This window comes from Alexandromys fortis, unplaced genomic scaffold (genome assembly GCF_014885135.2).
Source record: "Alexandromys fortis isolate MF-2015 unplaced genomic scaffold, M_Fortis_MF-2015_v1.1 scaffold_1, whole genome shotgun sequence".
In the NCBI taxonomy this organism is placed as follows: Eukaryota; Metazoa; Chordata; class Mammalia; order Rodentia; family Cricetidae; genus Alexandromys; species Alexandromys fortis.
This window is the reverse complement of record NW_026067927.1, coordinates 3,646,425-3,661,544: the sequence shown is the minus strand read 5'-3', so window position 1 is coordinate 3,661,544 and position 15,120 is coordinate 3,646,425. Positions and strand designations below refer to the sequence as shown.

General features: G+C 38.8%; 1 protein-coding gene across 2 annotated transcripts in view; it reads right to left on the bottom strand.

Annotated features, from left to right (window-relative positions):
• The window catches only part of Rspry1 (ring finger and SPRY domain containing 1), a 49,044-nt gene that overhangs the window by 24,092 nt on the left and 9,832 nt on the right, over positions 1–15,120 (bottom strand). For both annotated transcript variants that reach the window (XM_050143727.1, XM_050143728.1), the window contains exons 2-6: positions 9,957–10,458; positions 3,905–3,957; positions 3,175–3,287; positions 1,137–1,263; positions 363–421 (exon numbers count right to left, since the gene is read on the bottom strand). In XM_050143727.1, coding sequence (XP_049999684.1) covers positions 363–421; positions 1,137–1,263; positions 3,175–3,287; positions 3,905–3,957; positions 9,957–10,306 — 702 coding nt within the window. In that variant the 5' untranslated portion in view covers positions 10,307–10,458. The remainder of the gene's footprint in view (positions 1–362; positions 422–1,136; positions 1,264–3,174; positions 3,288–3,904; positions 3,958–9,956; positions 10,459–15,120) is intronic.

Here is a 15,120-nt window from a genome sequence, read left to right as displayed (position 1 = left end):
GCTGTTGGAATGCCATGTAATTCTGTTTCCACTGTGTGTGGGGAGGTGTGGTGGACTGGTGGGGTGGTATTCTCCATTACTATTGTGTAGACTGTAAGAACACACAGGAGTCCTAGCAGCTATCTTATGACTAAATTTAAAACTAGACCAATTCAATTATTATTTGCTTGTAATAAATTCCCACCTCTTTTTCTCTCTCCTTTCTGTCTCTAATCATAGGAGGTGATAAACAAACACCTAGGGAACACCCGTACATAAAATTTATAACTCACCCTATCCTCTGCACCAGGAACTATGCTGGTGATTTCAGAAAAACAGACAATCTGTATGATGAGAATAAATATCTTTGATGTCTTACTTACCAGACACTGTAACAAATATTCCAGTATTCCTGGGCTAAGTAAACCTATGCTTGCAGGACCTAGATAAACACAGCAAACACTGGATATAATTAAAAGTGCCATGCTATTTTAAACCAGTAACTAATAACAAAAATTATTTTGCTTCAGTTCTGTTCTCTGATGCACACTCCTCAGGCCTCCTCTCTCAGGCTGTTCCTACTACCATCCCCATTTCACAGCTTAGCAACTGAGTCCACCAAAAAAAGAGCCATGATAGTCTAGACCAGTACCCACGTGTTCTGATTTTCAATCCATTATTTCTTCCAACATATATAAAGTAACCGGCTGAAATATTCTCATGCAATTTGCTGTTAATATTCCTAAAATGGGTAATATTCATTACTATACATGTATATAATATTTATTTATTATACTATATTTTGCCTTCTCCCTGTCTTAAGCAAAAAATGACAAATTTATCTTAAGTTTCTCTGAAAAAATAAAGCTAAATTAGATTACATTTAACTGTTTTTTGAGTAATTTTCTTCCTTTTATTTCATTTCTGTTCATTCCTTTTTTTTTGTTTTTTTGTTTAAGGTCTCCCAGAGGTCTGGTTAGCCTCTAACTATACAGGGGAGGCTTGAGTTCTCAGCCCTTTGTCTCACAGTGCTATGGTTACAGATGTGAGCCACCACACTCAGCTACTTTCTGCTACAAAAACGGCCGAAAGGTCTGCAGCACAGATGTCTCAATGTCAAGCAAGTAAGGTTCTTGGGTGGCGTGTGCTAGAGTTACCTGCTAGTTTCTCAGCCAAGCAGCCAAGGACTGCAGATGTGTTCCTATGTTTGGCAGGGTGGCCTGAGTCCTGGCATGCTACTTCTCCATTTAAGTTGAGAATTTCAGTCAATTTCTGGAGTGCATCCTATAAAAAAGTTACAAATAGATTTGATGAATATATACTCTGTACATTATTTTCCCATGGGAATTCCTAGAAACAAAACCATAAAAAGGTATTCAATGAACTTGGAATGATCACATAAAATTATAAAATTACTCCAATGGTATCATTATTGATGGGAAATATCTGATCAACCTTAAGTTTTCTCAATGCCATATTTTCATTTTATCCAAAATGTAGCAGTTATAGACAGTACATGTTTTATACTTTTGTTTTTTGAGATGGCGTCTTGGTATATACAGTCATACATATAGCTATATATACCAAGGCTATCCTGAAACTCACTATAGCCCAGGATGGTCTTGAACTTGTGGTAATCTTCCTGCCTCAACTTCCCGAGTGCTGGAATTACAGGTATGAATTACCACATCCACTTTACAATATACATACTCTTGAATCATTAATCAGACTAAACCCATTTAAATGTTAATATGATTAATTACAATAACTTGGTCATGGTGGAACATACCTAAAATCTTGGGACTCTGGAGGCTGAGGCATGAAAATTGTAGCATCAAGGCTAAACTGGGCTACCCAAGACCGGCCTATATTACAGAGCAAGACACTGTCTCAAAAAGAAACCAAGCACACATAGTAAGACCCTGACTTAAAACAACCAATCCAAAAACATAAAACCAAAAATAATTATGACCTAGTGATGTTTAAATAAAAAATTACTTTTTCCCCCAAGACAAGGGCTCACAGTAGTCTAGCCCAGGCTGGCCTGTAATTCCCAATATAGTCCAGGCTAGCCTTGAGGTCATGTAATCCCTATGCCAGATTTCCAAATGCTGAAATTACAGGCATGAGCCACCTCACTCTGTGTATCTTTGGAGCCTGTCCTAGAACTTGCTCTGCAGACCAGGCTGATCTCAAACTCAAAAGTCCACCTATTTCTGCCTCCTGAATGCTGGGATTAAAGGCATGTGCCACCACCGCCAGGCTGGGGTACTTATTTTTTAAAGAGAGGGTCTCATGTAGTCCAAGCCATCCTTAAACCTACTGTGTAACCAAGGCATCAAGGCTTTCCTTGGACTCCTAAATTCCTACTTCTACCTGCTGAGTGTTAAAATTATAGGGATGTACTACAATGCTTGGGTTTACAAAAAGCTCTATCAGGCAAGAACAAATCCCACCAACTTTTTTCCCCCTACCAACTTTTGAGGCAAATTAAAAATGGAAAATTTAGCATAGGCAATGACCAATCTGACAATGACTAGGCTAAAGACATTCCTTTTCATGTTTTCCTACTCAAGTGTTTGAAGCTTCAACACACAAATAAAATATATCAGAATTCAAATATTTAAAAGTATGCATGGGCATGGTGGTACATGCCTTTAATCTCAGCATGCAGGCAAATGTCTAAGTTTGAGGACAGTCTGGTCTACAAAGTGAGTTTTAGGCCTGTAAAGGCTACATAAGACCCTGTCTCAAACAAAACAAAACGTGTGCATGGAGGCAGTCTGTAGAAGGTAAGGCCAAAGCAATGAAAATTTAACATTTGTGTCCTAGTTAGATTATGAACCGGGCTATGCAAACCTCTAATGTGCTTAAGTAAGACTCAGAAGAGCTTTTGGTACTGTACTTTTCCTCTTAATAGAAAATCTTGGTTATGAGGAAGTTTCTCAGAGGCAGATAAATTCAGCTCATTTTCTTCTAGCTTTTAGACAAATCTTTCTACTTTAAACATTAAAAAAAATCCTGAACTAAAACTACTGAAAGAGGATATAGCACTTCATTAATAATAAAAATTTTCTTACTCCTATCCAGTAATATAGACCTCAAGTATATAAAGTCTATCAAATGCTTCTGTGATTATTCATGCTGTGTACAGATGGCACAGATGACAATTCCATGAAGATTAGTTTAACTTACTTTAGTGGGCAATGGACATTCGTCTAGTAACAAGGTTATAACAGCTGGTCCCAATGGATCTTCCAATGGAATAACTCTAATTAAAGACTGGACAACATCCAACCATCCTTCATCTAAGGGCAAACCAAGAAGATTATATAAAGGAGTCACTAATTTGAAAACATGAGAACATACAAAAGGATTTCACATCAACAAAGCAACGTTTTTGGCCTTTATGCAGTGGCTTTAAGAAGCCAGAAAAGCTGACCTGGGTACTATCATAAATCCCTAGTTGCCATGATGGAGCCAAAACCCTGTTACAGGTATATTGTGACTCAAGGGCATTTTTAATTGGAGAAAAATTAAGCTATAGCCTTGATTCTCAGATTATGATTAAAATAGTTTTAAGCGACTCACTTGTTGAACAAGACTGAACTATGTAAACTCAGCACTTGGCTCGATTTTAGAATAATACTTAGGATACTGAAAAACAAACAATAGGACAAGTACAAAGACGCACCAATAAATTTTTAAATCTCAATGAAATGAGATACAGTCATCACTGAGACGAGTAGCTCAATATTGAGGATGCAATGTATGGTCCTTATTACACTTTTACAGGAGACTTCCATACACCCAGAACCTTTTCTATGTTACATATGGCATTTACAATCTTTTATCTTTAAAAAGGTAGTCATACATTTTTCAATATTTTTAATAGGAAGCATTAAAAATAAAAACTTTAAAATACCTGTTTCTGCCATTTCATGTAATGTAATCATTGAGTAGGGAGGTTCCTGATCACTGAAAAACAAATATTCCAGACATTAGACTTGAATTTAATTCCAAATAAAATTCAAACTGAAGTATGGGGCCAAAACAGAGATAAGAAATCAACATGAATGGATGTTAGGCAAGAGACAGAAGAGACGACAGTAAGAACAAATGTAGGCCATAGGTACTAGCTTCCAGTCATGGGATGGCGCCCAAGAAAAAGCAGCAGGTAGGGACACACAACCCCACTATGTGACCTGACGGAAAAGCAGATCACATACTAAAACTAGGGACAAGAGTTCTCAGCTTTATTTCTCAAGGCCCAGGGGCAGCTGACACATGCCAGAAAGGTCATCAGCATCTTCCTCACACTTACCTTGAACAGCTGTTAGGATGGGAGGTGGTAATTCCACCGAGGACTTAGGAATCAAGGGTCTACAGATATATTACACTTACAAGACTTACTCTAAAAAAAATCAGTTTGTTTAAACTTCATAAAATGTTAACAGACGAATCCAAAAACGAAAGAGCAAGAGGAATTATTTAATAATGTAGATAGCTCTCTAAAATGGAATTAGATGTCTCAATGGGTTTTCACACTGTCACCCCAGGCGTTCTAGAGAGGTGTTTTAGGGGAGCATCAGTGTTGAAACATTTTCCACCAAACAATGATAATTCAAATTGCTTAAGGACTCACCTTTTGTCTATAAGTTTTGGATTTCTGGTTTTTTTGTGTGGGTGTATGTGCAGATATGTGTGTGTTTGTGTGTGCGTGCACGTGTGGATGCAGAAGACTGATGTCATGTTCCATCACTCCCCACCATACTTTTCGGGACAGTGTCTCTCAGTGAACCTGAAGCTCACCATTTCAGCTAGACTGATGGCCAGTGAGCACCCCTGGGATCCACCTGTCTCCACTCTCCTAGTGCCAGGGCTATAGATGCACCCAGCTTCTTCCCAGGTGCTGGGGATCCAGAACTCAGGGTGCTCAGCTTGCCAGGTACTGGTCCTCATGCTGTGCAGCGAGCAGTTTACTCACTGAGCCGTCTCGTCAGCCCTGGGTTTCTGTTTCCTACTATGGACAAAACAAGCAAACAAACATAAAAGCTATTGTCTTCAGTCATTTAATCCTCAGAACAACTTTGAGATAAGGAGATTACTACATTTATCTCAGATGTTCATTAGGTGCTTGTTACTTGGCAAACCTGTGTCTTTTCACAAGGTGGGTTAATTATTTAAAAGGTGTTTGAGGGCCAGTGAGATGTCTCAGAGGGTGAAGGTGTCTGCTGAGCAAACCTGATGACCTGGGTTCTACCCCCGTCTTATTGTAGGAGACTCCCAAAAGTTATCCTCTGTCTTCCACATATACACCATACCCCAGGAGCACCCATGCCTCCCACCACGAACACAAATAAATGTTTTAGGTGGGGCACAGTAGCACATGCCTGTAATCTCAGTACTCAGGAGGTTGAGATAGGAGTTCTTGTCTCAAAATAAAAAAAAAAAAACACTTAAAAATATAACTATTGCACACATTCCCAAAGGACAGTATATCAATAATAAAGTCAAATATGCACATACCTAACATCTTTAGAGAAAGTTACATAGGTCTACACATAAACGTATATTTTTGCTATTTATCACAGGGTATTTGCAATAAGAATTTTGCATTTGCCTAAGTAACTATTACCATATGAAAATACATGACAAAATATGGTACTTATTTTGTCAGTTGGGTAGTGGTGGCGCATGCCTTTAATCCCAGCACTTGGAAGACAGAGGCAGGTAGATTTCTGTGAGTTCGAGGACAGCCTGATCTACAAAGGGAGTTCCAGGACAGTCAGGGCTACAAAGAGAAACCCTGTCTCTAAAAACAAAACAAAAAGGACTTTCAAGCATGCAAAGGAATTCTCTGTAGCAGCCAGAAGCAGGCATAGATTTACATATAGCAATACAGGTCTCAAACATAATAATGAGAAAAAAATTTTTTTAAAAAGTTTTCTATAATTAAATTGATAATGTACTTTTTAAAACCCACCCCAACCCCTCTCTATAGATATTCTTCTGATATAGATGCAAGTAAATGTAAGCTTGAAACTGGAACACAAGTATGATTACCTACTGATATGTGGAGGGGGTGATGAAAAAAATAAAATTCAGAGAAAAATAATAAAATGCAACAGAGCTAGCAGCCAAAAAGGTAAAGAAATACTGCTTGTCTATGTGGAGATACATAAAGGACACAAACACATCCCTCTGTCAAAGGAGATACATGTCCAATGAGGCTGAAACAGCAGACATTTCTGATGGACGGTGTGTCAGACGATTACCGAGCTGTAGGCTGTGAAATGGACAGAGGACTGAGGAGCTCAGCTTGCCTCATCTATGGTAGGACAGGAAAGCTGCACAAAGTAATCTGGAGCATGGCTCCCTCTCAGTGAAAGGAGTTAAGAAAGCTGAAGGGTAATTAGAGATACAAGTGCTGTAAAGTCTCCAGTGACAATTTTTTTTTTAGAAGGCAAAATAAAATTCATGTTACAGGCCTTATCTTTTTACAGAATTGGCAACCCAGAACTACCGATTTTAATTAGGTTACTTGGAGACTGGGGGAGCATATTAGCATGGCATAGTGAGGAAAAACAGAGGAGGAAATCTGCAGCTGGGTATGATGGCACATGCCTGTAACTGAGCCATTTAAGAGGCTAAAGTGGGAAGACCTCACACTGTGGCCTGCCCCACCTACACAGTGAGACCTTGTCTCAGAGAGAAAGAGGAAAAAGGAGTCTGTAAATTAAACTTCCAAACATGTTAAAAAAAATTCAAAACCCTAGCATTAAGATCATAACAATCTGAGCCACTATTCAAAATAAGCAAAGATTTTTAAAATGATTTTAAAATAAGCTTATTTGCAGGAACAACAACTATAAGAAGTACATTAAAACAAAATGGCCAAACAAAAACCAAGAAGCAGACATGAAAAAGAAAAGAAAATGGAATTCAGATATACCAGAAAGAGAAACTGAGTGAATCTGAAGAGAACATGCCTGTACTCGGCCATTCAGGAGGCTGAGGTGGGGAGAAAATCCTGAGTTTGAGAGACCTTGACTCAAAAAGGGGACAGAGGCATATACATACAGGGAAAAATACTGAAGGATTCACTTTGAATACCAGAAATATTCAAAGATGTAATAGCTGAGGATTTCCAGAACTGAAGAACAAACACAAGGGATTAAAATCAGGCAGCAGCAACAAGAAGAAAGCCGGGTATAAAGGCATGCTGCGATTAGGCCATTTATTTCAAAATAAAGTTTGGAGAACTAGAAAAAACAGCATAAAAACTTTGCTCCACAGCCTCTCTGCCATGGCACTGGGCACCTACTGTCTTCTCACACCAGCTGCATTTCTTCCTAAGTAAACAACAACAAAATCTAACCAAGAGACTATTTGGTAACTGCCACATCTACATTTGTAACAGATTTAGATATATTCTTGCTACATCCCTTTGTCCTGTCCTTTGTAGTTCTCTTTGACATTTCATCTTGACAACCTCAAGAACCAAGTTATAAAATTACCCTTTAGTATCTTCTGAAATCAAGTCAGGAACTTGATTTCTGGGGAGATGGCTCTGCAGGTAAAGCACAAGTGTGAGGACCTGAGTTTGAGTCCCTAGTACCCACTAAGAGTTTGGTGCAGCAATCCCAGAGATGACAGGCAGAGACAGAAGTCCTCCAAGTCTGCAGGCCAGTTCACAACAAAAGAGGCAGGTCTCAAACAGGCAGAGGGTGAGGACAGACATCCAGGTTGTCTGTCCTCCACACCCATGGCAAGCACGTGCCTTCACTCACACGATACATACATCACACACACAATAATAAAAATATAATTAAACTATAAAGCTGGGTTATCTCTGTAATCCCAGGTACTCTGGAGGCAAGGCAAGAGGACTGCAAGTTTAAGACCTGCTTTACTTTTCCAGTCTCAGAAATTATACTTATTCTATAGAGACAAATTTAAGTAGAAGTCACCTTGGTACTCAAGCATTAGTACTTGACTCCCTCCCCCACCCTTTTTTTTTTTTGGAGATAGAGTTTCTCTGTGTAGCCTCGGTTGTCTGGAACTCGAATTCTGAGATCTGCCTGCCCTTGCTGGGATTAAAGAGATTTGCTTACCTCTGCTGAGATTAAAGGCACACTTGCTTCTCCTATGTGAATTATTATGAGCTTGATTAACAAGAAGACTTAAAATTTGTAATGCTTGCTTGGAACTTAGAACTAAAGCTTGCTCCTATATCCTTTACACTTGCCTTTAAAATACAGCAAACCTACTCTGCACCTGTTTCTCAATTGCTCAATTAACATTGTTGTGGTTTACTTCCTTGTTTGGAAAGGATAATTTTCCATTATAGTTATATAATATGAAGGATAACTTTTAAAAGAAATATTCTTTTGTGTGTGTTGAATCTAGTTAAGAGCTTAATGGATATTAGTCAAGTGTTTTAACTTGAACTAATATCCCTAATCCCCCCCCCATTATTATTCTTGTAGATCAACAAATACTTCAGCACTGTGTGGAAGACTCTAATATAGCTCTAAGGATTTGTTTGTATATTTTAGGTGCACAGTGTTTTTTCTTTATCATTGTTTAAAGAATTAAACAAAACTGCTTTTATTAGTGTGATTATTAAATACTTAGAAATTTTCTAGCAGGGCCTAAAGCAAAAACTGAAAATGACTGCTGTCTTTTGAGCATTTCCTTTTCTATTTTTCTAATATTACTGAGTTTTTTAAAAAAGATTTATTTGCCAGGCCGTGGTGATGCGCACTTTTAATCCCAGAACTCGGGAGAGAGACACAGGTGAACCCCTGTGAGTTGGAGGTCAGCCTGGTCTACAAGAGCTAGTTCCAGGACAGGTAGGACTGTTACACAGGGAAACCCTGTCTCAAACAATCAAAAAAAAAAAAAAAAAGATTTATTTAATGTGCATTTGTGTTTTGCACTTTTAATCCCAGAACTCGGGAGAGAGACACAGGTGAACCCCTGTGAGTTGGAGGTCAGCCTGGTCTACAAGAGCTAGTTCCAGGACAGGTAGGACTGTTACACAGGGAAACCCTGTCTCAAACAATCAAAAAAAAAAAAAAAAAGATTTATTTAATGTGCATTTGTGTTTTGCCTACATGCATATCTGTGTGAAGGTGCCAGATCCCCTAGAACTGGAGTTACAGACAGTTGTGAGCTGCCATGTGGGTGCTGGGATTTGAACCTGGGTCCTTTGGAAGAACAGTCAGTACTCTTAACCACTGAGTCATCTCTCCAGCCAAAGAATAATAATTAAAAAAAAAAAAGAGATTAGAGAAGTACCTTGCTCAATGTGATAAAGTTAGTAATGAGCTAGAATCGGAATCTAGGCCCTTCGTGGTCTAACTTAGGCACTTACTAAATAACTTTGAACTTTTTTCAATTTGAACAATATCCTTTAATTTCACTGCCATTCAAACTTAGATTTTGTTTTTAGACAAAGCAGGAGAAGGAGAACACAGGCCCAGGTGTGCCCTGCAGTTTCAACTTACAATTTCTTCAAATGGCTCTAACAGGCTAAATAAGAAATAAGAAAGCAGGAGAGAGAGAGAAGTTGCACGCAGCCATATTCTTGGTAAGACTACTTATCTTGAATATATGACCAGCAGAACAGATTGGCAAGCACAGTAATGGATCTTCAAGAAAGCATTTTCTCATTTCCTACTTCAGCAAGTAACACAAACTCACTCTGAGGTTACTGGACTCCCTTATAAAGATCATGTTTTCAGTAAGAGTTTTCTGTACAGAAGCATTCAAACTTTTCCAGACAGGAGAAGATGACAGCAAGTAAAAACCTTATTTACTCTGCCAGAGGAGAAATAAGCATTCTCTCCTGGCCTAGGAGCACAAGGCTTGGCAAATAGAACTTAAATGAATGGAAGGGGTCGAAAAGTGGTGGTTCCTGGCAGAATACTTTCCATGACACTGGTGGCGACAGTAAGTCAGATACTTACTTATCTACAAGAGTCCGTATTACCGCCAGTGTATCCAGCACTAACCCATCCACATTTTGTTTCTTTCTCCTTGGTTCATGTGGTCCTCGGCCTCTCCTTGGAGGCCGAACAGGGTCCCGAGGTTGGCTCCTAATGTCAGCAGTAGGGACTGCACTGTTTTCAGCCTGCTGCTGGTGGGTGTCAACACTGTCTTCTGCTCCACTGTCATCTCGGCAGATACAGGAATTACCCATAGTAGTAGTGGCACCTGTAGTCCCCAACAAGTGGGCTATGTGCTCCTCGAGAGTCAACAGCAGACCCTGGCCAAGGCTTCTGCTTGCTAAGAACACAGCCCAACCAAAGACAATCATTTAGATAGTTTTCAATTTCCCAGGTACTGTTTCCATGATGTGGAGTTGAACTCGCATTCTATTCATTTTTAACAACTGCGTGCTGGAGAAGGTCGGACAGCTGACTTCCAACATTATCAACCACCAGGAATGCTGGCCATGCACTGGCAGTCCTACAAGAGAGGAAAAGAGAAAGGAAATTAACAGAAGATCGTGGTTACCCAATTACTCAAATTTTGCTAGTGTGGTTTTAATAGCATTCAGATTACAATGAAATATCACCTTGGTTATTTTTACAGGTTCCCATTATAAAGATATCTTTGGATAACAGATCAACAATTCCTTTTAAATTAAAAAATAAACATGATTGTTTTGTATGCATGTGATATATGTGGGTGTAAAAAAGTGCCCACCACAGCACATATAAGAAGGCCATGGGACAATGTTCAGAAGTCAGTTCTCTCCTACCATGTGGGTCCTGGGGAACGAATCAGGTTATCACACAGCACCAATAACTCCTATCTATCATTCATTAAATTTAAAACTGATTGATTGCTAAACCATATCCTTGTAAGCCACAGGACTTCTACTCAATGTTTAAAAACCATATATGTAGTTCCTATCCCTACAGAAATACATCTGACAAACTTACGCAACATTGGGGGGGGGGTGAGACAGGGTTTCTCTGTGTAGCTCTGGAGCCTATCCTGGAACATGTTCTGGAGATCAAGGCTGGCCTTGAACTCACAGAGATCGGCCTGCTTCTGCCTCCTGAAAGCTATGATTAAAGGTGTGTGCAACCACCGCCCAGTATTGTGCTACATTTTCAAAGGCTCCTTCTGTGATTAAAAAAAAAAAAATGAATCATGTCCTTTATTTAAACATATGGGAAAATTTAATGTTTCAAATAAAATATCTAATTACAGATATCTACTGATGAAAAAGTTATACAAATATCATAACTCCTATCTAATAATAAGAGCATGAAGGAAGCTACACTGATTTCCCAAAGGAGGATCACTCAAGAATTTAACAGAAATCAGGGCTGGGGAAATGGCTCACTCTATAAGCATGAGGATCCAAGTTCAAAACACCAGCACCCCCATAAAAGATGGCATGGCAGTATGTGCTTGTAAATTTAGCATTGGGAACCGGATCCTTGTAGATCCCAAGTAACGAATCTAGCTAAAATGGTCAGCCTCCAGTTCAGTAAAAGATTCTACTTCAAGACAGTAAGGCAGAGAGCAATAGAGGAAGACATTCCATATTCTGTTCTGGCCTGCCTCTACATATCCACAGAGGACATATGTACATGCACCACCCACCCATAGAGAGGAGGGGAGGAGAGGGACGGAATGGGGGGGAGGGAGAGGAACAGAGTGAGGGAGGTGGGGAAGGGGAAAGGGGAGGGAAAATTTATAGAAATCATGCAAATGGGTTACACACAAAGTTTTTCTGTTACATAAGGAAGATTGTTTAGAAAAATTGTGAATTGATGAAGTTATGTTCTTCGCAATGATTAGTCTGTTGCTACAAAGTTAAGAGTAAAATCACTGAAGGAGTCCGAGCACCTTCTGCCAAACATTAGGCTGAGACTAGGAGGCTAAAAACAGGGAAGGCAAAGTCCCTGCACTCCATGGATGGCTAGTCTCAACCCACACAATGTGCTGACCATCATACATGATGGAAACAGCTCTTCAATGATCTGAAAACATGTGACTAGGTTCTGGAATGAAGTCTTGGAAGTAGGAGATAGAAAAAGTGATGATAAGTAAAACTAAAACCAAAACAATAAAAAACTCCAACAATAGGCCAGGTGTGGTAGAGTATGCCTTTAATCCCAGCATTTAGGAGCAGAGGCAGGTGGATCACTGAGTTCGAAGCCAGCCTGGTCTACAGAGTGAGTTCCAGAACAGCTAGGACCATACAGAGAAACTGTGTCTCAGAAAAACAAAATAAAGTAACACCCCCCCCCGCAAAAAAAAAAACCAACAAAAAACCAACAAAAAAATGGAGATGAGAATTTTTTTCTTTAAGGTTTGAGGGCAATTTTATTAGAGTTTAATAGAAAAAACCTAGGGCAGGCAACCTGTAAATCTCAGTGGCTACTTTGGGGAGAAAAGAATGGAGAAGGAAAAATATCCATGCCATATGAGTTATATTGAAATGGAGATTAACTACACGGTGGGAAGAGAGACTTTGAGAAAGACTAAGAAAACTTAAAGTACCAGAAAGCACTAACTCTGGCCAGTGTCCAGAGGGTCAGAAAAAAGGAGAAGGTGTATCATTCAGAAAGGTGGGCAGACCCAACAGAACCTCACGGCAGTTTGTAGAGAAGGCCAAAATGTTTACCTACACAAACACACACACACACTTATGCATATACATACATACTTACAAGGATGTAACTGAATATATAGGTAAGAAAATGACACAAGGACTCAGCTGGAAATAGGTTTTTTTAAAAAAAAAAAAAACATAAAACATACCCTAAACTCACAAAAGCTGTATTATATTCCTATTACTATGAAGGCCAGAGTAAAATTCCCTCTTGAGATTGAAATCAAAAGTTTTCAATGCTTAACAGACAAAGGAGAAAGAAACCAGAGATAACTTTACTAAGTTAAAGGGGTTTTATAAATTAAGCCGATTTCTGAAAAAGACCAAGTGACATTTAAAAATACACGCTCTAAGTCAGGCCTAGCAGCAAGCAGGTGACTACACTTCTAGCACTTAGGAGGCTGAGGCAAGAGGATTGTGAGTTTTTTTTTGTTTTGTTTTGTTTTTGTTTTTGTTTTTGAGACAGGGTTTCTCTGTAACTGTCCTGAAATTTGCTTTAGACTAGGCTGGCTTCAAATTCATAGAACTCAAGATCTGCCTGCCTCTGCAACCCCATGTGTTGGGAATAAAGACATGTGAGTTTTAAAAGCCCGCATGGGTTATATAGCATGACACTGTTATATGTGTGAGCTCATGTTTTGGCCCTTTCTGTCTAATAATCCACAAGGCTGCTCACAACCACTTACAACTCCAGTTCCAGCGAATCTGGTTTCCAACACATAAATTCATGCAAGTAAATACATCTAACATAGATAATAAATATATCTTTAAAAAGAGAAAAGAACAATGTTAAAAGCACCCAAGAAGAAGGCAATTTGTTGGGTCTCAACAACTTAAGACTTCATCCTATCTAAAATTATTTTCCTAAGGCTTGTATATGTTTAGAATAATTAATTCCTTAATGTAGATTTTTATTTAGTATAATTTTAAAGTGATTTGAAGATACTGCATACATGCAAGAATTTTTAAAGCCTGACTAAGTTTGAAGTAAGAAGGGAAAAATTAAAAGTTTTTTTTTTTTAATTTCTGAATTGAAGTCAAGTACATTTTGGGTCACTGCCTTCAATAATCCAGAAAACAGTGTCCACTATAAATTTCTTAGGAAGGATATGGGATATGGAGTGTATTTTGTGGGGAGGGTGATGTGGTTTGTTTATAAATAATCTCACTAAGCTGTCCAGACCCAGTTTGGCATTGAATTCCTGACTTGTGTGATTCTCTGTCTCAGTCCCCCAAATAGCTATGACTATTGGCATAATGCTACCAGCCTAGTTAAATAGATTTTTTAAAGTTTTCAATTATTTTAACAGTAGAGAGACTTTTTCTCCCTTTGCTTTAATTAATTTTGTTTTGTTTTATCTAGACAGGATTTCACTATGTAGCTCTAGCTGTTCTGGAATTCAGGCTGGCCTCGAACTCACAGAGATCCTCCTGTCATTGCCTCCCAACTGCACAGCACTATGACCACTAGAGACTTCTTCTTTTTTTTTAAACAAAAAGCTATAATGACCAGGTGTGGTGTAGGTGGTAGAAGCCATGAAAGGTTACACAGAAGATCACTCATGAAACATAAAGAAAAAATTAGAGCAAAAACATACAAAGAAAAGGCATATAAAGAAAAAAAACTATCTTTAAAGAGTTTGTGAAATGGCCATATTCTTTAGGCTTACAGACATGGCACACATATGTACAATGTATAAACTCCTTCAGCTTCATTCAGTACTACAAGTGCATAGCTTCATCCTTAGAAGTGGGAGCTACCATGACATGCTTCCTCATTGGAAAGAAGCTGTGACTACTAGTTATTCGGGTGAGAGGGTAAACAATTACACTTCAAACAACTTTGTTTTGTCTCTAAAGTAAAGAGGCAGTATGTGTTCCATTGCCAAGGACCACTGCTTCAGGACAGTATCGCCAGCTACAGTTTTTGCACAGGATACCAGAGGCCACTTGAAGCACAAGCACAGTACATGGACATCACAGACAGGCCTGGGTACAAGTCCCAGCTCTGCTCTGTTTACTGGCAGGCACTCTAATGAATCTGACCATGATACACTTTACAGAGGAAGACAGTAATAATTCTTACCTCACAGTAACTCCGAAGAGTCAGAATTCACATTTCTAGGATGTGGCCCAAGCCTGTGACTACTGAAAAGCTCCCTAGGTGATTCTGATGTCAGCCAAGTCTGGAAATCACTGTTAGTTCCTGGCACAGAACCTGGCATCTACTGAAAGAATTATGGGGCAGACTGAAATACTTAGTGGTTCTTGTGAGGTCAAGTATATCAACATTCCTTCCAGAAAAATACAGATTATTTTTAAATGCTTGGAGATGACAGCCAAAATAGCCATTAAGAAATAGTCATACCTACAAAATAGTGGGGATGAAGGAGGGCTCCAATATGAATGTTTAAAAATTTCATAATAAAACACTTTAATTAGTAAAAAAAAACAATAAAAACAGCTCCATATAGTATTTTTCATCAGATCTACCC